At 37.0% G+C, this 27,782-nt stretch overlaps 1 protein-coding gene across 1 annotated transcript; it reads left to right on the forward strand.

Moving 5' to 3' along the window:
* On the forward strand, positions 1-22,038 carry LOC306855942 (mitogen-activated protein kinase kinase kinase 3-like). The gene is made up of 18 exons (XM_079394914.1): positions 1-1,363; positions 5,463-5,505; positions 6,256-6,350; positions 7,992-8,122; positions 8,213-8,253; positions 8,600-8,699; positions 9,854-9,967; positions 10,229-10,349; positions 11,512-11,645; positions 12,580-12,653; positions 12,725-12,792; positions 12,879-12,974; positions 13,063-13,224; positions 14,524-14,672; positions 15,770-15,901; positions 16,747-16,876; positions 17,143-17,320; positions 19,138-22,038. Exons 3-18 carry the CDS (start codon positions 6,347-6,349, stop codon positions 19,364-19,366), a joined length of 1,863 nt encoding a protein of 620 aa, XP_079251040.1. The 5' UTR covers positions 1-1,363; positions 5,463-5,505; positions 6,256-6,346; the 3' UTR covers positions 19,367-22,038.
* Positions 22,039-27,782: the final 5,744 nt, after the last annotated feature.

Below are 27,782 nucleotides of genomic sequence, written 5' to 3' on the forward strand. Positions count from 1 at the left end.
ACTTCAGAAAACTGTGTGAGATGTGTGCACCGAGCGTGATTGAACTAAAGAGAGGAACAGCGTACACAAACTCCGTGTGCTTGCCACAGTTGTCATCTTGAACATGTCACGGAAATTACAGACGCTATGCGATGCATTGTTTCTCACCGACGACGATGAAAAAACCCTGAGCGCGATTTCTTCCGTGCACGAGCATTAACATGACGAACTTTGGGCTGGTTTTGAAGGAAGCGAGCTTTTGGGTTCCGGTGTCGAACTGCTTTTTGGCTGTCAGGAAACTCACTGCGCTAAAGATTGATTCTAGCATCTGCTGCTTATTATCAACAACATCACGAGAACGCCTGGACTAATGTCGCCTCAAGAGCTCCTCTCCTGCCTAACACCAACAAATCCGCTCGCGCGGCCGTCCGGGAGCGCATTTCTCGCACTTTCTCCGAGTTTTAACTTTCGCTGAGTTTAGCCGTCGTTAACGGAAAGAGGAATTTGTTCAAGTAAGGCGCACGCTCTTTTGTCCAGACCCTCGACAGTGCGGTTCCCGTGCAGTTATCCTCGTACGTTTTTCGCTTTTACTCTGGTAAAGTGGATACATGAAGGCTGCTTTCACAGTCACATGCCTTCATTCATGATCATTTGTCGCATAATAATGCGGAGACTGTCCAAGCATCGAGCTGAGGGCTCGTTTTCTTGCTTATTTGGCTTTACAAAGTTGTTACGCACAGGATTCATTGACACAGACGGACTGTTACCGATTCGCCTTTCAATAGAAAAGTGAAAACTGTAGCTTTGTGCAGTGAGCTATCCAGACACATCGACGGAGAGGGAAAATATGCAAACCTAGCAGGAAAAGAAGCCATCAAAATTACGGAAATCCCTTCTTTTCCTCCGGTCTGCTATTACGAATGCGTTGCATGTAACAGCTCGCTTATATCGGCACCATTTGTGTGATTTTCATACTCTTCTACACCTTCTGGACTGGAAGTTTGTTATCCAGATTTATTTTGGACTCGTCATGCAGTAGTTATGCTGTCTACACAAAGCTATACATATATTGACGCAACGTCAATATCTTTGTAGTGTTATTGCTACTTTCTCTCAGTATAAACTGGAAATTACGTTTTTGTGTGTATGCTAAGAAGGGGTCTCTTCTCTTGACTGCTCTGAGGAATAAGTTTGATGGGTGATATGGGAGACCCTCAGGGGTCCGCTTGCCTGGGAGCTCTTTAGCAATGGCAGCGGCCTGGATATCTGTGGACAGTCACATTACATTAACTGTTACCTTTGTCTTCACGAGATACATCGAGTTCCTGAAGACAGGACAGAAAGTCACTCTGTGAAGAGCCCTCTTTCACCTGCCTAAGTTCAGGTGAGTATTTTAACTGCTGTGCAGTTTACACCTGCTATTAGTCACACATATGCCATACAGATGCCAGCTATTTATGTGCATATTTAGTGCACATTTTATGAATGACAAGAGTGGGCGGGATACCATTGGCATGTCACTTTCATCAGTCAAGACTGTCATACACCCAAAACACAATATCAAAACCTGTTGCTATCCTTCACACACTTTGACACAACTTTGCAAACATTCAAGCATGTTAATGTAATTACATACTGAACCCTAAGTTAAAATGATTCACTAGTACTGGAAATCATGTAGAACAACAACCATTATTTGGCATGGACCTAAATGGAGGTCTTCGTGCTCATATTTCAAGTCAAGATAAATTACCATTTTTTATAGCGCTTTATAGAGTACAGATTGTTTCAAAGGAGCTTCACAGTAATAAACAGGAAGATAGAAGAATCAATTATGGAAAGTCTGCTATGGAGACAATTCAGATTTAGCTGTGAAGCAGCTCTTAAGAGACAATAGTGTTACTATTTAGGTTAAGTTATGTCAGTGTTGGTTCACTTCAGTTCGATAACATTGTAAAGTTCATCTATTTTGAAACAAGTAATTCATCTAAAAGCAGGTCTGCAGAAGCCAGCAATGTTGTTATTCAGCCCGAGTTGGTTTTATGGTGATTCAGTTCAGTTGGATAACAGTATCGATGTTGCAAGATGCGATTCAGCTATAAAGCAGCTCTACAGAAGATAATATACAGTTATATGTGTGACATGCAGTTTCTCTTTCTCATTGTTGAGCTTTGATGCATACAATAGCATGTTCATATGTGTTAGTGTTTTACAATATAGGGAGTGCTATAGGTCAGTGTTTCCCAGCTTTTTTTGCCTTATAGACTTGACAGCTCCATCAGTATGCCTAAATGAAAAGGGGGGGATTTGTGCTGTAAGCCTCTGAATCTCTTGTGCTGTAAGCCCCTCCATGAGCAAAAGCCAACAGCCTCCACGGCTGGGAAAACCAGCCACAGACTAAACAGCTGAAAATCAGGCGAGAGGTGGTTGGGGGGCGGGAACGGTCAGAGAAATTTATTGAGATTCTGGCAAATACTGGAAAAGGGATACAAGCAAAACAAAGGGTCCAGCTGACAGGGCCCATGGACGGCCTTCTTCCCTCTCCAGATTCCACACATACTTAGCGCAAGGTAATTAAGAACAGGAGAAACAGAAAATGAGACCAAGACGGGGCCAGAGACTCAATAAAAACGCAATTTTTTGCTCCATAACCCATTTTAAGATTTAAAATTTTTTGACCCCTGCCCCAACTGTTATACCCAGCTTTTATAATACCAGTTCAAACACTGCATCAAACTATTAAGTGCCAGCATACAGTACCAAAGGCAATATTCACAATACCACACAATAATCACAATACCGCAAAAACAGTTAGCAAATACATGTACGTTTCTTCCCAATGGCTGCATTTGAAATCACACTTGAAATCAACATCTTGATTAGGTACTTATTTTGAATAAGTAAATACTTTGAGACTACTAAAAAAGTATGCTTTAGTTGCATCACTTCAGTGTCATTCACAAATCCTCTCCTGTGGCCTCATGGGATAGTAAAGTGTCCATCATATGCACACTTCACTTCATCTCGCTGAAAGTTCATCCAGGTACTTTTATGAGTAATGTGAATTCGGACATACTTATTTCCCTACTTCTCATACAGTTTTTCACCATCTATACGTATAGTAGGGAGGTATGCAAATTCGGTTGCAGCCTATGTGTTCAAGAAAACAAAGTGGTCTCTTCTGGAGACATTGGTGCAAAATAGGAATGGAAAGGGAAGTTGTAGCCACTTGGGAAATTCTATTTGGTAAATGTGCTTCCATCATAGTTTATGTGCATCTTATAGAATAAGCGAGTGTACGCTTCTTGTGAGCAGTTTGGAAATGTATTTTGCATGTTGGTATTCCTGCTTGGCGTTTTATATTTGCTTACAAATACATGGATGTAAACCCAGCTATTGTCATTCAGCCTTTGCAACATTTCCTCATTACAATGTGTTGCAGTTTTGAAAATAAGGTACAGTTGATAGTCCCTATGTATAATAAAACTTGTAGTAATAATATTGAAATGATAATAAATTAAAAGAACGTTAGGGTTAAAATTCTCTATTTTAGTTCTTAACCCACTTGACTAGATTACTTCTCGAAGTTTAGACTCCAGAGTTTATGCTCCAGTTTAAATAGAAAGAAAGTGGTTTGATAAGAAAGCAACAAAAGATTGAAGGAGAATCTAAAGTCATGGAAGGTAGGCAGTTGAGTTGGTGTTTTTTCCAGTGGTGTGGCATCACCCCATCATAAATCCATTGCATAAAGGAAAAAGCTTTCGCACCAAATCCTCTGTGAAACATTATGTTGAGGTTAGACTTGGATTTATGTATAGTGAGATGTCAGATGGGGCCGTACTCACTCGCTGCTCATCGAGTGTGTTCATAGGTGCAGTCGGTCGGGCCACCTGGGTGCCACTCAGGATATTTGTCCGAATGAGTGCAAATGAATGATGCCTGACCTCTGTAATTTCTCACGGTTCAGTTGAAGCTGCATGACTGGAGGCGCTGAAACAAACGCTTGCATGCGCGCACACACTCCTTACCTCATCCGTTTGGTTAATCATTTCAGCACTGACCGTAATTTTAGAAGGATGAGCAATTCTCAGCAATGTCCAGTTTGTCCTTTCTCCTCCGATCTGCTGTAATTGGATCAAATGAGAGTTTTGTAGCTCTGTTGAAGCCCGGCAGTGAAGCACAGGCAGGTAATGTCATTACAAATGATGCAGTCCTATCCAGAGCTCTACTTTTTAAGGTCAGAACATGCTGGTGGAAGCAATCTAATGAGACTTTGCAGAATTTCTAGAGTAACCATTGGTCGGTTTGCCCCTCAGCAGCTCACCTGGTCTGAGTAGTTCAGGATGTTAAATTGATTTAGAAAAGATGTTGGTAAGTGAAGACCTAAATTTTTATATCATATTTTTACGTTTGTATTTGTAATGTTGCATTTAAGTAAAAGTAACTGAGTCTAAGTCTAAATATTAATACATATTTCCTGATTAGATGCCAATTCGTGCTTATTTGATTTAAGTCAAATTTGATTTCATTTAATGTCCATTTTACTTAAATATGAAATAAATTTTCTCTTGGTTAATGCTCTAAATAATCTAGGGTGATATTTTCAATGCATTTCATTTTTGAGATATTCTTTAAAATAATTAATTCAAAAAGGATTGTATGGGGGAAATTAGGATACACTTGTCGCACCCTGTTTTTGATTCACTAATAAAAACTGTTTGTAAGAGTCATTTGTTTGTGAATCTGACTACACTGGTCATGTGTATATATTTGTTTTTGAGCGAAAAGTAATTTCTGGTGGCACAAATGCTGTTGTGCTTCGGGCGTCCCGAGTTTGCGGACCTTTACCGACCCCGCCCCCCCACCTCGCTTCCTGTCTACATTACTGTCCTATCTAACAAAAGCCAAAAACACACACAAAAAAAAAGTGTAATTTCTTGACATTGTTTTGTGATGCATGGCCTGTTTATCGCGCCACAATCAATACAGATCACAAACTCACAGCTTGGATACAATGTTATTTATTTGATGGACTAGTGGCACTGACTGTTCAGCAGGATGCAATGACACCTGCCCGGTGGTTGGTGCTGTACAAATACATTTTCATGCAGCCACTGAATGTAGCCATTAGACCACAAGATTTGTCTTTGTATTTTAGGAATCGATACCAGGGTCATTTAAATTAAGATCTGTATTTTGGACCCAGTTTTTGAGTTAAAACTGATATTGTTCATCAAATGCATTAGAATATGCTGTTTGTAACATTTACTAGAGCCGAATACTGAAATGTCGCCAAACATTTTTATCCAGACAGTCTTAGCTGAAAATTGCGATTCTTGGTAAATGAATGCTAACACTAGATTCCATGCATTCCATGCAGAGGTTAGCTGTTGTTAAATAGGTTTCTTCAAAGAAGTAGGTTATATATTATGTGAAACTATCATTTGACACCTTTGTGGTACATTTGTTTTTTCCACTTCCAGGAAGAACAGATAACACCTTTGAAGGACATCAGAAGGTCACTAGGTACATTTGTTGTTGTTTTTTCTCTCATATTTGAATAGAATTATACATTTTAGAGCTCCAAATACATGGTCAACAATATTGTTATGGACCACATGATCTGCCATGTTGTTGAGCCTTGAAAAATAAGACAACCTCAGTTAAAAAGCAGAACATTCAGTGTGAAGTACAGCTATTTTTACATTAACATTCTTTTTATATTGTGAGCCACCTGTATTCATGGGCAAATGTAGTATGAAAATATAAAGTGATAGTGTTCAAAGGGAGTATGGCATTGTTGAGAGGAGCTTTTATGGCTAGAATCAAGCTTGGAGCTGAAAATCTGGCAATTTTTAAATGGAAAATATTTCCCCCGGCTTTTTTTTTCTCCTTGGCTTGAAGGTTTGTGCCAGGTTCCTAAGTGCCAGAAGGGATCAGGTTACAGTTCTTCGGGTCTCACATGCATGACCAGCACACATTCTCACCATCCAGTTACACATGTAAAAGATTTTTAGGTTATTGCCTATATTTTGGGTGGAGGTTTTGTGCATCTAGCATCAGTAAATTTTAATGTGTAAAATTTACACTGAGGTGGTAAACAGCTATTAAAATACTTTCATAAATGAAAGGCCCCTGGAAAGATGGTGATATAGTACATAGTTGTCTCTGTTGTTGGCTATGATATCATTGTTTGTTGGCTCAGATTACATTTGTTTAGATATGGAGGTAAGGCACAGCTCACAACAGTCAGTTGTAATGATGTGTGATTTTTAGGCCATTGATGGGTGACACAAGAGGACAGTGTGTGTGTGAGGACCTTCAAACCTGAACTCTCATCAAGAGCACACACATTCATACCGCCAAAATGAGTAAGTCCTCATGTTTTTTCCCTTCATTTATCAAGTGTCGTCAACCTGTCTTCAATTGTTGTTTGATCTCAAACATATGGAAGCCCTTTACTGCCACTGAATAAAAATAAAAAAGAATATTATGTATTATGGAATTATATTAAAATACCACTATTTGTAAGAGCTTCCATGCTAACATTTTTTAGGAAAAAAAAGAAAATCTATACGTTATTAGGTTAATTTCAACCAAAGCTAAAGTTAAAAAGCTATAACGCGTTTTAACGATTAAAAAATGTGAGGTCAGTAAAATATTCTAATGTTTTTGAAAAAAGTCTCACCACATCTGCATTTATTTGATCGGAAATACAGTACAAATAAACATTATTGTAAAATATTATAATTTCAAATAACTTTTCTATTTTAATATTTATTATTTAAAATTGCAGAGGAAAAAGAGTGACTAAGAAATGGCAGACAAGCTGTTGAGCTGGAAGCATCTTTGAGGCCTGGAATTAAAAGGATGTTTGGAGATATTTGTTTAAGAAAGAGAGAGTGAGACATGTAGACAGACAATGGCTTATGTTCTCACTGATCACATGAACGCACAGATATTCAACAGTTCAGTGGTTTAGTCTGTTGCTTGGGTTGATCTGCCATATTCCCAGTATTGGTGGGTAGAGGAGGCTTCTTGGTTTCTCTCCCTCTCTGGAGATGTGTGAAGTCCGTCCAAACAACACACTGTGAATATTTTCCCTCCGTGAGTGAGCTCGGCCAAGACACATCTCGTTCTTACATCAAACATGAGAACAGAGTTCTCGAAAAACACAGTCATCTCCCTCTCACAACTTTCTGTGCGTTGACGCAGGTCTAGTCGTCTGACTGTGAGTGTGTTTATTCATGAAAGAGAGCAGAACAGTTCCTCTGCACCTGTGCTGTAACTGTATAGCAAGATTATAGTTTCTGCTACATAATCTCTGTTTAGTTTAAAATGAGGTAACAAGCCACTCAAGGACATTCATTACAATGATTAACCACAATTAAGGTTTGGTAATAAAAGAGGGTGCACAAATATTGCTAAAATTAATACATTGAATTAAGTAGTTTAGAATAAACGTATCTGTTGAATTCATACATATAATGATTCAATTTAATACTTATAATTACAATATATAGCCAAACAGAGTAGTTCATTAGCCTGCTCTGCCCAATAGCTGCCAGGAAAAGAATGTTTGACCAGCATATAAATTACTAACGATAGATTGTTTCGTTTTTTACATTTTTATTTGCAAATAGATTGCAACATAAATAAATGTAAATAATGGCACAGTGGTCTCCTTGAAAAAGTGTAAAAAAAAACAATCAAAATGTGTATTGACAGAATAATAAATACTGATTATTTGGAAGGATGCAAAATATATCATATTGGTTATCGGCCGATATTAGGGATTTTTTTTTTTATCTATATTGACTAATATTGCATATTTAATTGATGGTAATTTCCCCTATTTTTACATTTAGATAAAAGTTTCCATCATCAAACACTGACTTAAACTCAGTCTAATAAATTAATAATTTGATAACTCTGTAAAATGTAATCTTTAGTACATCTCAAAATGAATATCTATTTATTGTTTATTGTAACATCTCTTTCTTTCTCCCCAGATGAGAGACAGGCTCTCCATTCAATTATGAAGGATCTGGTGGCCCTGCAGATGACCAGGCGCCAGTCGGCGTCAACTTATGACACGGCAAAACCTAAACCTGTCAGCACTGCCAGCTCTTCCAAAAGAATGGTAATACACAAACATACAGGAGAACATAGAGTTACCTTATGACTCCTGTATGACCCTGTCGTGACATAACTGCTCTTTCTTTCTCTTCAGGAGGATGTCAGGATTAAGTTTGAGTTCTGTGGTGAAAGAAGGTGAATTTGAGTTTCTTTCTTCTGGAACACACATAAAACAACATGTAGAATGTACATTTTGAGTTTGTGGCATTTACACACAGATACACACAGGTATTCTGTCTCTCAGCTCTCAGACTGGTATCACAGTGGAAAGGGAAAGGACTGTGGTTAGTCTGTGGCTGCCAGGACAGACCACAGCTATGCTAGGTGTGCTTGAAGGAATGTGTGCACTCTGCAGAACCAACTGTGTGTTTGACTTGACTTATTGGCTCAGATTACACATCTAAAGAAATCTCAGCTTCCTGTTTAATGTCCCCCCCTCTGCGTGCGTGGCGTGGGTGTATGTTTATATATGTTTGTGTAGGATTCTGATGTTTGGGCGGCCTGTGCAGTTTGAGGAAGTCCAGCAGAAAGTCAAAACATTCTTCGGTCAGCAGTTAGACCTGCATTATATGAATAATGAGGTATTGATTCACATTCAAATGCACTCACTGACACTCACTTATGTCTGATTGCTGCACTCTTATAAGAAATACTCAGGACTGTTATATCTGCTATTTTAGGACTATTTTGCTGAACTCCTCATTTTGTATAAGCTTAAAAGTGCTCACAAAGGTTAACAATAATACATAAATTATAGTAAGCTAAATTTAACATTTATTGGTAGCACTGAATGCAGTTCATTAAGGGGCCGTTCACACAGAACGCGTATTTGTGTTTAAAAACGCGATTTTGTTTTTTAAACGCAGGGCAAAATTCTCGAGATGCGCTTTTGAGACGTGATATCACCGGATATATTCAATGACAAAGACATTTCTCTCCAGGCTCTTTTTTTAAGAAACGTGATAATCACTTAAAATGTTATATAATTCGGGGTATCCGGACACAGCCACTATGAGTGCCTCCTCCGCCATATTGCTGTCAAATAAAACAGTTGCCAACTTGCTACTGTAAACAAAAGCTCGCAACGCTTGCCCTGCCTCCGGGGTCCTCTGATTGGTCCACTGTTTTGGAACTGACATTGATGAGTGGCGCTGTGTGTAAAAGCTGGAATACTTTTAACTTGACACGGCATCTTAAAAACGCAACACTCATGTGCGAGGTGCTGCAAAAGAAGTGAGATATAAGCGCAACGGTCATACACATCTATCTAGTGTGTGTTTATTTTGAGAAAAACACTGGAAAATTAGCACATTGGAATTGAAAAATGCATTTTGTGTGAATAGCCCCTAATTGCACTAGATGTCGATTCAGTAACTCAGTTATTTAATTGAATGATTCGTCAGACTCATTCAAACCAGTAACTCCTAAGTTTATAAGTCTCTTGAATGATTCATTAAAAAAACCTGCGTACAAAAGTTGCTGTGGATCAGACTACTCTGCAGTGGATGGGCAGGAAACACAGAAACACAGATGATAACTCAGATCGCTTGTATTCCTCATTTGTGATCTGCTTTTGATGAAGGCATAAACTAAAGGAATAAATGTAAATGTATAACATAAGTTAATATGATTTTTCAAGAAGTGCCTAAATACAGATTTATTTCTTTGTGTATGTTGTTTAAGTGACAGCTCTACTCGGTGCGTTTGTTAAGTGTGTGTGTGTTTGTGCACACAGCTGTCCATTCCCCTGCGTGATCAGGATGACTTGGATAAAGCCATTGATCTGTTGGACCGCAGCTCAAACATGAAGAGCATCAAGATCATGCTGCTGACACAGGAACAAAGCAATGTGAGACTTACCAATTAATATTACATGTCAGTATGAACCAGTTCCATTTGGAAAGTAGAATTCAAATTCAAATTCAAATAGAATTCAAAAAGCAAATTCTAGTATCTCTGCTTTCTAGAAAGAGGTTTAAATGCTAACACTGCTGTATGTCAGTTAGTACACTGGAGCAGAGATGTGTTGATTCATTATAATGTGTTGTTTCTACATGTATAATGATTTCTAGATGCTTATGTACATTTGTGTGTGTGTTTGCATATGCAGGCCTCTTCTCCATCTCATCACACATTGTGTAAGCAGGTTCGCATCAAAACCTCTCAGTCCACCGGTGATGTCAGTACCGCCTACCAATCCTCAGAAACAAGAGGACGCCACCACTCCACCAGTGAGTTCATACACACACACAAACACACATATATATGCACACACACTGGTGCACTTAACCAAAAACCTCTGCTTTTCTTATCAATCTCCTTGCCCTGGTCTTTTTCTCTTTCATTTTCTCTCTCTCTCCCTCTGTTGTTTCTTTGACTTCCTCTGTGAGCAGTGGGTCCTCTTCCTTTTCCTGTCCACCATCACTGGCTGCTCCACAATGGCTTGCTGGCTCCCAGCCAATCAGATTGCGAGACACTATTAGTATGGTGGGCCAATGGCCTGTTGTAGAGATAGTGTGTATTTTAGGGGGGAGGGGAGGTTGCTACAGCTTGTAAGGGCGTCTGGAGAAAAGCGTGAGCTCCTTGAGCTCTGTGACTGGAGGAAAAAGCTGTTTGTTTATATTATGCTTCAGTCTCATGATTCAGCTGTTCTGCTTTTAGATTGTGCTCTTGTCACAGTGTAACACATTGCTTGGGACTTTTTCTTGTTTTGTATTGCGAATGCAGTGTTTTGTTTTTTTGTTTTTTTGAGCTCATCATAATCTATAAAAATGCAGTTGGAATTGTGAAATCGAGTCTTAAAAATTTGTATAAAATCATAAATCCAGAAACCCTATTTTTGTAAAAACATTTATATAATTTAGAAAATTTTAAACAGAAAACACTGAATTTGGTCAAATAAATAAAATGGAATTTAGGGACAAAATAAAACTAAAAAGTAAAGATTTCATAGGGACCTAAAAATGTAAATTTAATGACCATTAGCAGTGTAATTTGATTAAATGTGCAAATTTGTACCTGTAATGGTTTGTAAAGTCCTGATTTGTACTTGTTTATTGCACACTAACACTGCTTTAGAAAATATAAATATTATTGTGTATAAACTATAAGGTGTTTTCAGGGTAATTATTGTATTTTTCTCTTTCATTCTGTACTGCCACTGTAGTCACTGTACTGACTGAAAGGAAACAAAATACAGCTGGACAAAATGGTGAAGTGAATATGATGTGAATACAAATTGTTGCATGTGTGCACTCTCAGTCTCACACCAGTGTTGTCAGTAACAGAGATGCATGTTTGCCACCATAAAAGTATTACCAGAAAAAAATGTGTTCTTCCAAATGTTGAATTGTTAGTTGTAACATTTATGTCTATTGTCTTGTCCTTACATAGGCTCTCAGAACACTGGCCGAAGTTCTCCGCCCCCTGGTTACGTTCCTGAGCACCAACAGCGAATCGCACGTCAAGGATCGTACACCAGCATCAATAGCGAGGGGGAGTTCATACCTGAAACCAGCGACCAGTGTGTGAGTTCATAGACATGTGCACAAATATGTCAGTGGGTACTTCAAAACTATAACAGATTTAGTGTTTCTGAATTTTTGATTCGTTGTGTCGTAAGTCAGATTTTAATATATCAGGTAGCATTTATATACACTACAGAACGAAGTCTGTTAAGGCTACATTTATTTGATCAAAAACACAGTATAAACAGTAATATTTGGAAATATTATAATTTAAATATATTTTAAAATGTCATTTATTCCTGTGATGGCATGATTAAATTATTCTAATTTCAATGTTGAAATCCAGTTGTGCTGCTCAACATTTTTTTTTGCAGAAACATGCTTTTTCAAGATTCTTTAAATGAATAGAAAGTTTAAAAGAACTGCATATGTTTTAAATTAATTTTGAGTAACATTATAAATGTCTTTACTGTCACTTTTGACCAATTGAATACATCCTTGCTGAATTTAAGTATTCATTTCATTCAAAAAATCTTTCTGACCCAGACTTTTGAAAAGCAGTGTTCTTATATTTGAAAATATTCTTTTCTATTCTATTCTATTCTATTCTATTCTATTCTATTCTATTCTATTCTATTCATTATAAATACATGCCAGATATGCTGTGTCACTGCTTTTAAGTGCTGGATATCACACTCTAAAAATTTAAATTTGTAATTTGGCAACATGTTAACTTTTGCAATTACTGTACTTCCTTCAATTCATGTATACATGGCTAACTTGCATAGTCTCGTAACCAGAGTGGAAAAAGAGCCACTTGTGCAGCATAGACTTGAAGTATAGAATAGGTGTCAGGGTGCTGTCAGGCAGCATAAGTTCTTTGAGAGAATTCATGCATATGCCACATTATATACCACTGCTAAAATGAAATACCACATAATCACCTGCAGTGCCTCCTGAGTCCATTTAACTTACAGTTCACCTGTATTTAAAGGTGCTGGATCGTTGGAGCAGTGCAGAAAACTCTGTCTCTGGCAGCTGTCAGTCATTGGACAGCAACTCTGACAGGTGAGGAGACTGTAATTGTAAGCACCTGTCAAAATGCAATTTTTCATTTATTGGTGTCTCTTGTTTCATAGTCCCTCACTCAGGAAACCTCGTACACACAGGGTAAAGAGTTACCCTGACAACCGACAGGACTGTGCAGGTGTGTCTCAGTGAAGATACTTTTAGTTTTAAAATCAGCTTTTCCATTTGCCCAAATATCCATCCCCTCTCTGTGTTCTCTTTCAGACCGGGAAAACCATGTATATGATAAGATTGTAGGGAAGGGAGGGACGTACCCTCGCAGATATCATGTGTCGCTGCATCATAAAGACCACAGTGAAGGTATGCAACACTCAAATTTAGGAAGCTCACACATACACACTCCAGTTCCTGCCAAATCATAATTTATACAAATAATGCTGCTCCTCAGGTCGACGGACATTTCCACGGATCCGTCGTCCCCAGGGAAACTTGTTCACGTTGGTGCCATCGCGGCGTTCACTGAACGGCAGTGAGGAGAGTTTGGGGAGCTGGCAGCTTGTTGATACTCAAGCCAGACTCCGCCCACAGGACCGCCCAGTTCCTCACAAGTGTGAGTGTGAGATAGATCCTGATGTTGTAGAGTATAGTTGTGTTTATAAATATTTTAGGAATGCTTTGATGTAATTAAAATGTTGGTATTTGTGTGAAATTTTCAATTCATATGTTTAATTAAATTAAATTAAATTAAATTCAATTCATGTTTATTTGTATAGTGCTTTTTACGATACAAAAAAAAAGCAGCTCTACAGGAATTTAAGTTTCCACAATATATTTATATATTGCAGAACCTTAATATGTTTGACTTATGGCAAAATTTGGTAATTCTGTATGTTGGCTGAGTGTTGGCATCCTCCGAAGTTCTCTGAGGGGTTGGCATTATCTTTTCTCAGGTGTTCGGTCATCTCAGATCATTTAAGGGTTGGATCCAGACTGAATGTTACCAAGTGATGTTAATCCTGTGACAGAAACAGAGAAACAAATAGAGACATAATTAGCGTAGCTGCTGTTCCATCTAAGCAAAAATGATTTTTTCAACCCAAGCTAAAGAATAATACTAATAATAATAATAATAATATACATTGGATCAGATATAACTGCAGTACAAGATTATAAAATGCATTATGTGAATGCTTGGCTAAAGAGATGTGTCTTTAATCTAGATTTAAACAGAGAAAGTGTGTCTGAACACCGGACGTTATCAGGAAGGCTATTCCAGAGTTTGGGAGCCAAATGTGAAAAAGCTCTACCTCCTTTAGTGGACTTTGCTATCCTAGGTACTACCAAAAGTCCAGAGTTTTGCAACCTTAGGGAGAGGGTTGGATTGTAGCGTGGTAGAAGACAAGTTAGGTACGCAGGAGCTAAACCATTTAGGGCCTTATAGGCAAGTAATAATATTTTGTAAATGATACGGAACTTAATAGGTAGCCAGTGCAGAGACTGTAAAATTGGGCTAATATTATCATATTTTCTTGACCTGGTAAGAACTCTAGCCGCTGCATTTTGGACTATCTGTAGCTTGTTTATTGAAATGCAGGACAACCACCTAGCAGTGCATTACAATAGTCCAGTCTAGAGGTCATGAATGCATGAACTAGCTTTTCTGCATCAGAAACAGGTAGCATGTTTTGATGCTTGGCAATGTTTCTAAGATGGAAGAATGCTGTTTTTGTAACATGGGAAATATGATTTTCAAAGGACAAGTTGCTGTCTAATATAACACCCAGATTTCAGATGTTTATAACATCCGTCTAGTTGCAAATTGTAATCCAAGAGATTCTGTGTACTGTTTTTTGGTCCAATTCAGACAGTCATTCTTGTATCTCCATATGTGTTATGTTCATGCATGTAGCCCCTACAGCTCCAGTGACGTGGCGCAGGGGGAAGTTGCTGGGTCAGGGTGCTTTTGGAAGGGTGTATCTGTGCTATGATGTGGACACAGGCAGGGAACTTGCTGCAAAACAGGTTCATTTTGACCCTGCAAGTCCAGAGACCAGTAAGGTATTACACTTTGTTGTGTTGTGTTTTTTGTTTTGTTTTGTTTTGTGTTTTTGTGTTGTGATGTATTGTGTTGTTTTGTTTTGTTGTGATGTTTGGTGTTGTGTTTTTTGTTGTGTGTTGTTTTGTTATTGTTTTTTTGTGTTGTTTTGTTATGTGTTGAGTTTTGTGATTTATTTATTTTTATTTTTTTTTAGTTTTTTGTTGTGTTGTGTTTTGTGTTGAGTAGTGTTTTGTTGTGTTTTTTGTTTTATTGTATTTTTTTTGTGTTTTGTTTTTTGTTGTTTTGTTTTGTGTTTTTTGTATTTTTTGTGTTGTGTTTTGTTTTGTTTGTTTTGTTTTGTGATGTTTTGTTTTGTTTTTTTGTGTTGTGTAGTGTTTTGTGCTGTTTTGTTGTGTGTTGTTTTGTTTTGTGTTTGTTTTGTCGTGTTGTGTTGTTTTGTTTTGTGTTTTTTGTATTTTTTGTGTTGTGTTTTGTTTTGTTTGTTTTATTTTGTTTTTTGTGTTGTGTAGTGTTTTGTGCTGTTTTGTTGTGTGTTGTTTTGTTTTGTGTTGTTTTGTGTTTGTTTTGTCGTGTTGTGTTGTTTTGTTTTGTTTTGTATTGTGTTTTGCATTTAGTTTTTTTAATTTTCTTTTGTTTTATTGTTTTCTTTTATATTGTTTTTCTTTTACTTTTTATTTTTGTATTTTTCATTATCCTTTCTTTCTTGTTTCTTTTCTCTTTGAGTTTGCCAGCATGTTTTTTTTTTCGTTCTTTCTTAAACTTTCCCCCCAGTCTTTAAATCCTTTCCTGTCTGCCATTGCAAAAACATGCACTGTCGCTTCCTGTGTCTGTGTGAGATTGTGTGTGCATTGGCCAGAGGGGGGTTTTGATCGTGCTCTCACTTGACACAAACACACACATACGCTTACACACTCAAAAAAACAAAGTGCCTCTTAACCACTGCATGGTACTAGTGTGTTGAGGCTCATTTGATCTTCCACATACATGCTCAGCCCTCTCACTCATACCCCGCTCTGGTCACAGACAGCTGCCTCAGCTGTGGTTGTGTCATGACTCTTGCCGCCCCCCCCCCCCCCCCCCCCCCCCTTTTCTGCAGGAGGTGAGCGCTTTAGAGTGTGAGATACAGCTGTTGAAGAACCTGCATCACGAACGAATCGTTCAGTACTACGGTTGCCTTAGAGACCATAATGAGAAGACCCTCACCATTTTCATGGAGTATATGCCCGGGGTGAGTTTGAGACAGCACTGGCTCATCAAGTATTGGGAAAGCAACAAGACTAGACTTGTTAAAGAAATAGTTCACCAAAAATGAACATTCTGTCATCATTTACCAATCCTCATGTTTTACTAAGAAATTCCCAAAAAGAACCTCACATTGATTTTTTTCATAAAATGACAGTTCACAGTGACCATGGGTATATGACCATGTATTTGATTTAAAATAGGCAGTAGAAACAGTAATATTATGAAATATTATTATAATTTAAAATAACTTTTTTATTTCAATATATAAATTTTTTTATTTATCCCTGCTTAATGTTTTTGTGAAATCATTGGAATCCATTTTTCTTTGAATGATAAAAAACGTTTGTAATATTATAAATGGTTTTACTTTCACTTTTGATCAATTTAATGCATTCTTGCTGAATAAAAGCTTTAATTTCTTTCACCAAATCTTGACTCCAAACTTAAATAGTAGTGTATTTAAAATGTATCTGTCTAGTTCTGAATGCATATGATGATAAAAATTTGCCTCTGCTGCAACTCTCAAATCAAATATGATTACAGTTCATATCAGTACAAACTGTTGTTGTATGAGAAATATCAATGAAATCTGTTACTTCAGTGTTTCACAGAAAAAAGAACAACATGTAGTGTTGGAATGACACGAGGGTGAATAATCGATGACACAATTTTAATTTTGGTACTTTAACACAGCTGCTTTCTATTGTAAATAAATTATTTTTATTGCAAGGGTTATAATGTGTCATCACACACCTGTTTGTTAGCAAAACTGTGGTTGTGATGTAGAGTTCGATGTGACTCACTGGTGCTGTGGTCTTTGTCCCTCAGGGTTCAGTCAAAGACCAGCTGAAGGCTTATGGGGCTTTGACAGAGAATGTGACACGCAAGTATACCAGACAAATTCTGGAGGGCATGTCCTACTTGCACAGCAACATGATTGTCCACAGGGACATCAAAGGTACCGTCTGGCATTAGACCTCACATAGTCAAATACTATGTGTTTTTTTTGTCAGCTATTTGAAATGCAATTAAAATAAACAAAAGTGTATTATATTTGTAGTGGCTATTTGAGTAAAACGTTTTCGTGTTTTAATAATTTTGGATCAACTATTATAGCTTGTAAATCTTCTTTTAGTCATGTAACAAGAGGAAAACTGGATCAAAGATCTTTCCGTCCATAGCATGCTAACAGCTCTCCCTGGTCACTTCCTCCGGTGCGTTCAGGTGCCAACATCCTGCGAGATTCAGACGGCAATGTGAAGCTGGGAGATTTTGGTGCCAGTAAGCGGCTTCAGACCATCTGCATGTCCAGCACTGGAGTCCGTTCTGTTACTGGAACACCGTACTGGATGAGCCCAGAGGTCATCAGCGGAGAGGGGTACGGCCGGAAGGCAGACGTTTGGTGAGAACAATTTTTTTGTTTATGAATAAAAAAGCACATCACACAAGAAGTGCACACATCTTTATGAGGTGAAATTTTAAGTTTTAGGGGGAAAAAATGCTTTGAAATAGCATTTTCCATCTTCGTCATCATGGGAATCTAAAAACCTTTAAAATATTTTCAAAATCTCATTTTACTAGAGTGAAGAAAGCAGCTGGGATTTGTGGAATGGTACAATCCTCTCTGCAATTTTTCATCATTAAGATCCAGTCTAAATCACATTTTACTGTAAACTGTTTTTTTTAAGCAGACATGATTGTGATCTATGTTGCAGAGCCTAAAAAAGCAACATCCTCTTAATATTAAGAACCTATTTTTAACAAAGAAAGATTTATAAACAAACGTTGAAGTAGGAGAAAAAGAATTTGGTTAATTTTAAGAAGTGCTCAGATTCTCAGTCGGTGGGAGTGGCTTAGTTGCTGCTCAGGGATTCCCCCATATAAACTGATTGGACAGTCTCCTGTCAGGTCAGAAAATCATTATGATTGGCTGAAAGTCAGCTCACAAGAGTAAGCTGGGAAAAGTTTTGGTAACACTTAAAGAATTTATGTACAATGCATTATAAAGGGTTATTAAAGGATATAATCCAATACAATTATTCATAATGTGTGTTTTAATACATTATATCTTGTCATAAATAATAATAACCAAATTTAAAATGCATAGTGTAACAATGAATGGATGTTATAATGCATTAACTGTGGTTACAATTTTTCATGAGATTGTACAATGCTTTATAGGCATAATTAATGCATTCAAACTACTTTTATAATGCATTATACTTAAAGGCTTTAAGTAATGTGTTACCAAAGGTTTTTTTTTTTTTTTATGGGCTATTTTATTTTAATTTTTTGGCAAAATCAGCTATTCAAAATGCAATTAAAAATGAACAGAAGTGTATTATGTCAAGTGTATTAGTTCAATTTGCTTCTTTGGTATACCATTCGGAAACTTATTCTATAAAAATGTAGCCGTATTTGAATAGTGGAAATTCAAAAACACAGTGAAATGTGTGTTTTCATATTCAAATAGTTTTGGATCACATAATAAAGCTTCAAGATTCAAGATTTTTATTTGTCACATACACAATTATACAGAGTATCACCAGCAGTGAAATGTAGGTCAGGTCCGCTCCAAGGACAGTGCAATTATATAGAATACAAAACACCGAATGTACATAAATATTAAGAAAAAGAAAAGTAGAAAAAATAAAAGATATAAATATAAATGTGCAGGTCAGTGTGTTTGTTGACTTGAATAGTACTATAAGAAGGAATGTGCAAAAGAATGTGCAAAAAGTTGTACAGGGTATGTACATAGCAGCAATACGAGGTAGAAAAACAATTATGAATAATTGATATAGTGGTATTTAATTGTAAATCTTCTTGTAGTCAATACAGCAAGAACAAAACTGATCAAAGACCTTTCGACCAGGAGAGTATTATGATTGGCTGTAAGTTAGCTCGTATGAGTGAGTTGGAAAATTTGATGTTCTCTGGGTCACCAGTCATCTGTTAGCATATAGCACTGCAAAACATCATTCTTAATCAGGATTTTCATTTATTTTGCAATTAAAAATGTTTATAAATATCCATAAAACAAAATACGTTTACTTGAAGCAAAATTACAAATCATATTGCAAATATTATAACAATTTAAACAAAAATCAATCAAAATGTATTTTTGAAACACCTGGAATCTGTAACATATAGAATGTTAAATAAACAATATAATTTAACCTAACGGGTCCCTTTTCTTAAACTGTGTTGTGTGAACAGGAGTCTAGGCTGCACTGTGGTGGAGATGTTGACAGAAAAGCCCCCGTGGGCTGAATTCGAGGCCATGGCAGCCATATTTAAGATTGCCACTCAGCCCACCAACCCCCAGCTGCCCTCTCACATCTCCGAGCACACTCGGGACTTCCTCCGCTGCATCTTCGTGGAGGCCAAGTTCCGGCCGAGTGCAGAGGAGCTGCTCAGACATCCCTTCTCCCAGATCTTGTGCTGAGGTGCCCATCTAACTGCTTCCACGGGTTAAAACCCCTAATTTTTCTTGTTAAAGAGTGATAAGCTCAGCTTCAAACGCAATCTGCATTTCAGCAGCATGTGACCTGCCAGCACCCAATCCGGGGTGTAGCCTGGATTAGGTCACAAAACTGGTTTATTCTCTAATGGTTTGAAATGTGATGTCTTTGGGACAGCAGGGGGCGCTACAGGACTTTCCTGATGCACAAGCTCTTTATTACAGAAATAAACAGATGTGTGTCACAGGATTTGCAGATGCAACAAACATGATACTGTTTGAGCCACTGAGCTGCTTCAAACCGGACTGTTTCTTACAACAACTGCCAAATGTGCCTTCTAAAGCAAACATGGTCAATCTCACTGACCGCTGAATGAGTTTTTTAGACATCAAGAAAGTGTCCTAGTAATGAATGTTTCATACAGTCCACAGCAGAGTTATGAAGTCAGTGCCATTTCCCCTTCTATATGGATTCCTGCATGCGCCCATTGTCTCTAGGCACTTAGTGTTAAAGGAAACGTAATAATTGTGTCCCGGTTTGTTCCTGCCTCAGATGAAGGAGGGTCATATGCACGTCAGTCTCAAATGGTTTGCATTCGTGATTAATCGTATATATTGATTAAGCGTCAAAGAATTGCTCTTCCTTGATTTGTAGTTTCTAAGAAAGCAGCTTCTTCTCGTTTTTTGTCTGAGGTCAGATGCCAAGGGTCAGGGCATGAGGTTATAGTGGCTGAAGTGTAATACGTAGTTTTGTACCGCAGTAGTGCCTTATCGTGTCCTGTAGAGAGCAGCAGTGCAGTACGTAAGATGCAGCTAATCTATAGTATTCCTATAGTGATGATGAGGAATCAATTGGGAATCTCGTAAGGGCTGTGTTATCGGTTATTTTGTGTCTGGTGAGATATTGAGAGCACATTAGGTTGTATATTAGTTCTCTCTCCAGCCCTGCCAAAGAAAACATGTTTAGAAAGTGTGCCTTAAGTGTTTTATGGCAGTATATTGGACTCATTTGGATCAGATGCACTTTTAAATATGAATGTTGAATATACCAAATTGTTCAATTGTTACACAGAATGTGAAGCTTTTTTCACTTTTATTTATGTCCCAATGGTCAGCCATTTTTATATACGAGTATATATATGTATGTGTATAAATCTATTTTTATATAGTGACTCTGAACCGAGTTATGCTTTTAGGAACAGAAGAATTGTAACAGCAGCTGGTTTTGCAGAGACTACAACATGATTTTACATGTGTTTATTACTGGCTGGAAATTGAGCTCTGGCGATTTATGCCGCGCCTGATCTGTGCAAGTCACAAGTCTTCTGTACTCGTTTTTTAAGTGTTTATTGTGTGTCTGTTTCTGCCTGCTTTTTCACCCGAGAATATCAGGGTGAATCTCATGCAGACAGGATTTTGATGCAGGTTGTCACAGGAAGTGACTAGTGCCTTGAATCTTTCTCAGAAAGGCATGTACACACAGATATTCACATTTGCTGCCACTTAGGAAGGACTTACACAGATATTTGCCTTTTATGTATTCAGAGTTGCAGTGTTGGAAAGAAAAATAAGAGGTGGAAAAGAAAGATTTTTTTTATGTTAAGAAAATGAAAATGGTATTAAGGTTGATGTACACTACCATTCACAGTTTGGGGTCAGTACGATTTTTGTGAAAGAAATAATGTTTTTTTTTTCTTTAGCAAGGAGGCATTATTTGATCAAAAGTTACAGTAACGATTATTCATAATGTTACAAAAGATTTCTACTTTCTCAATTAGTTTTTTTTTTACTTTCTATTCATCAAATAATCTTGTCAAGGTTTCCACAAAAATGTTAAGCAACACGACTGTTTTCAACATAAATGTTTTTGAGCATACAAGCAAATCAGCATATAAAAGAATTTCAGAAAGATCATGTAAAAACGAAGTAAATTCAGTTTTGCCGTTAAAGTAATTAAAATCAAAAACAGTTCTTTTTAGGTGGAAATAAATTTACATAACATTACGGTTATTGGTGTATTTCTGATCAAATGCAGCCTTGGTGAGTTTAAAAACATTTAAAAAATCTTACTGACTTTACTGATAATTCAGAATTATTCGAAATGCAGGAAGTGTTATTATACTGAAAGTATGTACGTGAGACTAGGCATGTTTATGGGGAACTAAGAAAAGCGTGTGAAAAGGCACTATGCTTTCTTTGGAAATGTATCATGGAGTATTGCTCAAGTGAAAGGGTAGGTGGGTGCCAGGGGTGAATTTCCACTCAGCTTGACGACTTTGTTTAGCTCAGGGTTTGAGTGACAGGTGTCCGTCATACGGGCACACCAACACTGACCGCAGGACCACTTGTCCTTCTTTTATATTGTTTTGAAAGTATTTTGGCCTCCTGAAAAACAGTTGAATGGCTCAAATATGATCTCAAATAGCTGCTAGTTTTTGTTTCGGCAGCTAAGAATCAGTATTGTACCAAAGATTGAGAAACGTCTCAGAGAAATGTCAGAGTTAAGTCTAGCTGAGAACCCTGGGATAAGCAAAAGAATACAAGCCAATAGGTTAGATACACAATATATGATTGTTTATGTATCTTGACATGAGACTTGCAGTGCAAAGTCCAGTGTATCAAATATTTTCAAATAAAACAATATGCACAAAACAACATATTTAATGTAACGTGTGCTTGTTTTTAATCTTGAATATGTGGTATAGTTTTCAGTGTCCTCTAATACCTGTTATATGTGTTTGTTCATGATTCTTGCTAACAGTGTGTTTCTCACCATCTGTCTTTGTCTGTTTGGAGTCAGTCTAAGCCAGTCACAGTACTAACTGCTTTTCTCGGTGAATACACACCATTGTGGCATCAAGGAAAGGAGCGAGTGAATTTATAGCGCTTCCTCCCCCTCTTCTCTCTGTTCAGTGAAATACAGTGCAAAGCGAAACATTATGTTCAGGCAGGAATAAAGAAGTGACTTATGTGTAGTCTAAGATGTACATTATTTCTTCACAGCATTTTTTCCCGCATTTACTGCAAGTATTCATCTGTCAGTGTTCTCTAGGTCTTTTCACCATCAAGAAAGTAGAAGTGTTTTTCTTGTGTATTTTGTTAGACCAGTTGTGACCGCGAAGGAATGCATTTCTTTTGACTTCATGTGATAAACCTGTAGTTCACTAATGCTGCAGGCATAGACACCAAATGTGTTCATTAGAATGGCAGGTTTGTTCTTTGTATTTCTTCATCAGTTTTTTTTTTTTCATTAAGATGAACATGCAGCATTAACAATATGATTAAAACTAAAAAAAAAAAAAAAAAATTATGACAAAATACCATAGATATTACACGCATAATATTTATAATGTATTGTAGTAATATGTATAATTTAGCAGGTTAATTGTCTTTTTTATTTCATTTTTAATTTGTCCTTTCAGTAGCTTAGTTTTAATAGAATTCAGTAGTCACTGTATAAAATGGTAGCTAGTGTTGCCTAGTTTAAAGGGTTACTCCACCCCAAAATGAACATTTTGTCATTAATCACTTACCCCCATGTTGTTCCAAACCCAGTTTGTCTTCGGAACACAAATTAAGATATTTTTGATGCATTCTGAGAGCTCTCTGACCCTCCCATAGACAGCAATGTGATTAACACGATCAACGTCCAGAAACGTAGCAAGGAGATCGGTAAAATTAGGGGTTCAACCGTAATTTTATGAAGCTACGAGAATACTTTTTGTATGCAAAGAAAACAAAAATAACGACTATACAACTATTTGTCTCCTCCTCGTCACCCTAGCGCCATTTTGGAGAGTTTCCACTGAACGCGGATATGTTGTTTTCATTCAAATCAAAGTGTAAACGTTGTAAACAGTGTATCCTCGTGGCGCAGCTGACACAGAACAGCATACGCTGTTTACGGTCAGTGGACACTCTCCAAAATGACATTAGGGTGACACGGAGGGGACATATTGTTAAATTAATTTGTTATTTTTGTTTTCTTTGCGCACAAAAAGTATTCTCGTATCTTCGTAAAATTATGGTTGAACGATCAGAGAGCTGGTCAGAGAGCTCTCAGAATGCATCAAAAATATCTTAATTTGTGTTCCGAAGACGAACAAAGCTTTTGTGGGTTTGGAACGACATGGGGGTAAATTATTAATGACAAAATTTTAATTTTGGGGTGGAGTAACCCTTTAAGTTTAGTTTTCTAATATATGTAGTTTTTGTTTTAGTTTTAGTATTTTAGAGCTGCCGAAGTTAATAGCCTCATAATACTGATGACATTTTTGCTGTTTTTCAGGCCTCAGTATCTCAATTCTACCAACATTTTCATGTGTAAGGGGGGAAGGCTATGAGCATATACAATACAAAACAAACTTTGTTTATTAAGCTTATTTTATTTTTAATCATTTATTTATTTTGTATTTGATTTTTTGTTTATTTTATGGTCTTTCATTGTATTATTGTATTTTCTTTAGTTTTTTCCAAACACATTTTTTTAAATGAAAATATTGTCATTTAGTTTAGCAAAAAGTTGTAAAGGAATAGTTCACCCAAAAAATTAAATTCTGTCATCATTTACTCACCCTCATGTCATTCCAAACCTGTATAATTTTCTTGCTGATGTTAAACACAAAAAAATATATTTTAAAGAAGAGCCAAACAGTTGTGCCCAATGACTTCCATAGCAAGTAAGTCAATGGGGAACATCAACTGTTTGATTACCTGGATTCTTTAAAATATCTTATGTTCAACATAAGAAAGAAAACTCTTACAGGTTGGAAACAACCTGAGGGTGAGTCAATGATTCATTTTTGGGTGAACTACCCCTTTAATTTAATTTTGGTTAAGAACTCTTGTGCACAAAACATTTGCACAGCAGCGTTTGAAACACAACAAATGTCTCTTGTCAGCTTCTAAGCGGAGCACCTGGCTGGATTTTTTGGCAGAATTTGCTTGTGTCCTGGACTTACTAGTTGTTGTGTTAGCCATGATTGCCACATCATTTAAATTTGTATTGCTCAGATTCTATTACACAGTACGATTCACAATCGACACGCACACACATAAACAAGCGTAAACGCTCACAAACGGAGTTTGGCAGATTGGTGCAGTCTCAGAGTCTGGTTGTGGCTTTGTCTTGGCTGATGATCAGTCGGTGGAAACGGCATTGGGATTCTGCTGTTCGCTCCTGGCTCATTACGCTGGAGACATGAATCAGCTGTTTGACGCCTCTCAAACCCGAGAGAGCGAAACCAAGCGCGCCAATAAACAGAAGAGTCTCACTGTCGCAAAAAATGAGGAAGACTTGAAAAGAAAACAACTGGACTCTATGGAAAAGCGTCTCGTACACTAACAGACTTTTCTCTTTGAACTTTTCACCTCTCCTGAATGTTTGGTCTCAGGCAGATATTCCCCAGTTACCGGGGCTGAGGCAACCACAGTCACCCCTGCAGATATTTATTAGCAGATCGTAACGTTGGCCCTACATGTTAGTCTAAACACACCAAACAGCATCAATTACAGCTGGCCTTACAGTGGAAGCGCTCTTTCAGAAACAGTGCGATAAAAGGGTCATTTGTATTCTAGTCGCGCTGTCAAGTCCAACCACCCAACTTGATCATTTAAGTGACAATCAACATGAGTTTTATCTGATGGCTAGTTTGTTCAGTTATTTATCATCAGAACTTTTTATTCAGACTTTCTAGTCTGAATATTTCTGATATGCATGTTTTGTAACACTTTAGTTTAGTTTAGGGACCAATTCTCACAATAAACACAATAAAATAAACCATTTGTATTGCTAGCATATTGACTGTTCATTAAAGCATATATTAATGCCTATATATTAATGCATATATACTGCATGATCAAATTTTTGATCCCTTAAACCTATACCTAAACTTAACAACTATATCACTACACTCTTAAAAATAACGGCTCCAAAAGGGTGTTTTTGCAGTGATGCCATAGAAGAACCATTTTTGGTTCCCAAAAGAACCTTTCAGTGAACAGTTCCTAAAAGAACCATTAAAATCTAAAGAACCTTTTTCAACTACAAAGAACCTTTTCTGCATTTGAAAGGTTCCATGATGTTCAAGGTTCTTCATAGAACCATTGATGCCAATAAAAAAACTAGATTTTTTAGAGTGTAACTATTAATAAGCAGCAAATCAGGAGTTTACTGAGACACAAGTCATAGTTAATTATTAGTTAATAGAGAAAATTGATGCCCAAACTAAAGTGTGACTGTTTTTTTTTTTTTATTACTGAATTTTTTTTCACACACCTGAAGCAATACGTTTAACTGTCTCAGCAGTAAAAAAATAAGCAACGAATTAAGAAATCATTCATGCAGACAAATATATATTTGATATTTTTTTAGTTTAAATGTAAAGCCTTTTATCTACGTTCATTAAAACTTTTGTATGTGTACATTAATTGACGTTCAGAAGATTCAATATTAAAATTATCAACCTTAACTGTCAGCAGATTTGGAACAAATCATAAAAATATGTAAAATGATTTTGAGTTCACATGTTCAGAAATTTTCAGAGTAAATAGGTTTGGCTTGTTATGGAACTCAAGACAAAAATGAGGAAAAAAGAAATGTCATTAAATTTCTACATTCCAGCTTAATGTTGCAGGGAATTACGACATGTTTCTCTGTCCTTGCAGTTGTTTTATATAAATATTTTATATATTTAAATGTATGTATATTAAATATTTACATTATATAATATTATTTTGGTAACACTTTATTTTAAGGACCAATTCTCACTATTAACTAGTTGCTTATTATTAGCATGCATATTACTAGAATACTGGCTGTTTATTAGTACTTATAGAGCAGATATTACTGCCTTATTCTGCATGTCCATATTCAAAACTCTTTAATCCTACCCCATGCTTAAACTTAATAACTACCTTACTAACATTAATAAGCAGCAAACCAGGTGTTTATTGAGTCAAAAGCTGTAGTTATTAGTTTATAGTGAGAATTGGTCCCCAAACTAAAGAGTGATCGAAGGATCATGTGATACTGAAGACTGGTGTAATGGCTGCTGACACATCTTACCCCACTCTTCTCTGTGAATTTATGCCCCATAATTAACTTCTAATATCTTCCCCACTTTTCCTAATCAACCATCCATCACAGCCTGCATTCCCACTGGATCTGACTGTCCATCAATGACAATCCTGCAGTCTGCTGGTCATCAGTGGTGGCTGCCGATGAGCTCATCTCCTACAAATCTGATTGGTGGGTGTGTTGTTTTCTGTCTGGCTGTGGGTCTAGTGCCCCAGTGTCTCTCTGGCCTTGATACACTCCTCTACTACTTTGTAGACTGCTGATGGGGCATGAGCCAAACCATTTATCAAAACCATCTGTCCTTTAGAAATGTATAGTATAAATATATTTTACACTCGTTTTATAAATTTATTAGCAAAATGTCTGCGCTAAACTCGCATACACATCTGTCAAGTAAGCTTTTCAAGGAAAGATTTTCAGTAAATATTGACTCAGATTTCTTTGGGTTTCAAAGTCATTGCATGATGCAGATGAGGCATATTGTCTACTTTCATGATGCTTTGACCAGTGTGTAGTATTATTTATGTACAATTATAGTATTTAGTAATCTTTTGAAATAGCTTTTTTAGCTTTAGTAATTTTATGTAATATTTATCCTTTTTGTTATTTTAAATTTCTAAAATTCTGAAATTGTTCTATTTAGCTTAAATTAATTTTTATTTTATTTTTTTAGTTGTAGTCATTTTACTTAAACATTTTATACATGAGGGTGAGTAAATGATGACTTTCATTTTGAGTGAACTATTCCTTTAGTAGCTAACTAAGTGGGAGTTGTATAAAGTTAAATGAGTGAAATCTCCTGGTTACTTGATTTTTCTGGTAAACAGATATGAATCAGTGGTGCTGAAAAGCGTGTGTGATGTTCCCAGATCAGCACAAAAGAGAGCGGCAGACTCCTTTTATAACAAATAGTTGCGTAATCACCCCAGTGTTCCGTGACATCATTAAAATCCCTCTTGGAACGACAGGAAAAACTCTGACCGAGTAGCAGAGGAACTCCAAATTAACTCAGAAAAGGTACAAAGCAGCACTTTTTTATGAGGTGAGACAGAACAGTCAGATATAAGTGCCATTACAGTCTGTCTCTGTGTGTATGTGTTCCAGCAGTGGCATGAATAGGATTTTCTCTGACTGACTGTGTGCACCCCACACCAGAGACACAGACAGAGTAGAGTGAATAGAGGCAGTCAGGAGACTGGGTGGACAAGCACAAACAATTCCGGGCTCACATACACACCCCCTGGCCTTTACCCTGCCCATTGGACCCCCTCTCTCTCCCCCGCCTTCTCTATAAAAACCCAAAGTTCACCCACACTCGATCTC

Source organism: Barbus barbus (assembly GCF_936440315.1).
Source record: "Barbus barbus genome assembly, chromosome: 3".
Classification (NCBI taxonomy): Eukaryota; Metazoa; Chordata; class Actinopteri; order Cypriniformes; family Cyprinidae; genus Barbus; species Barbus barbus.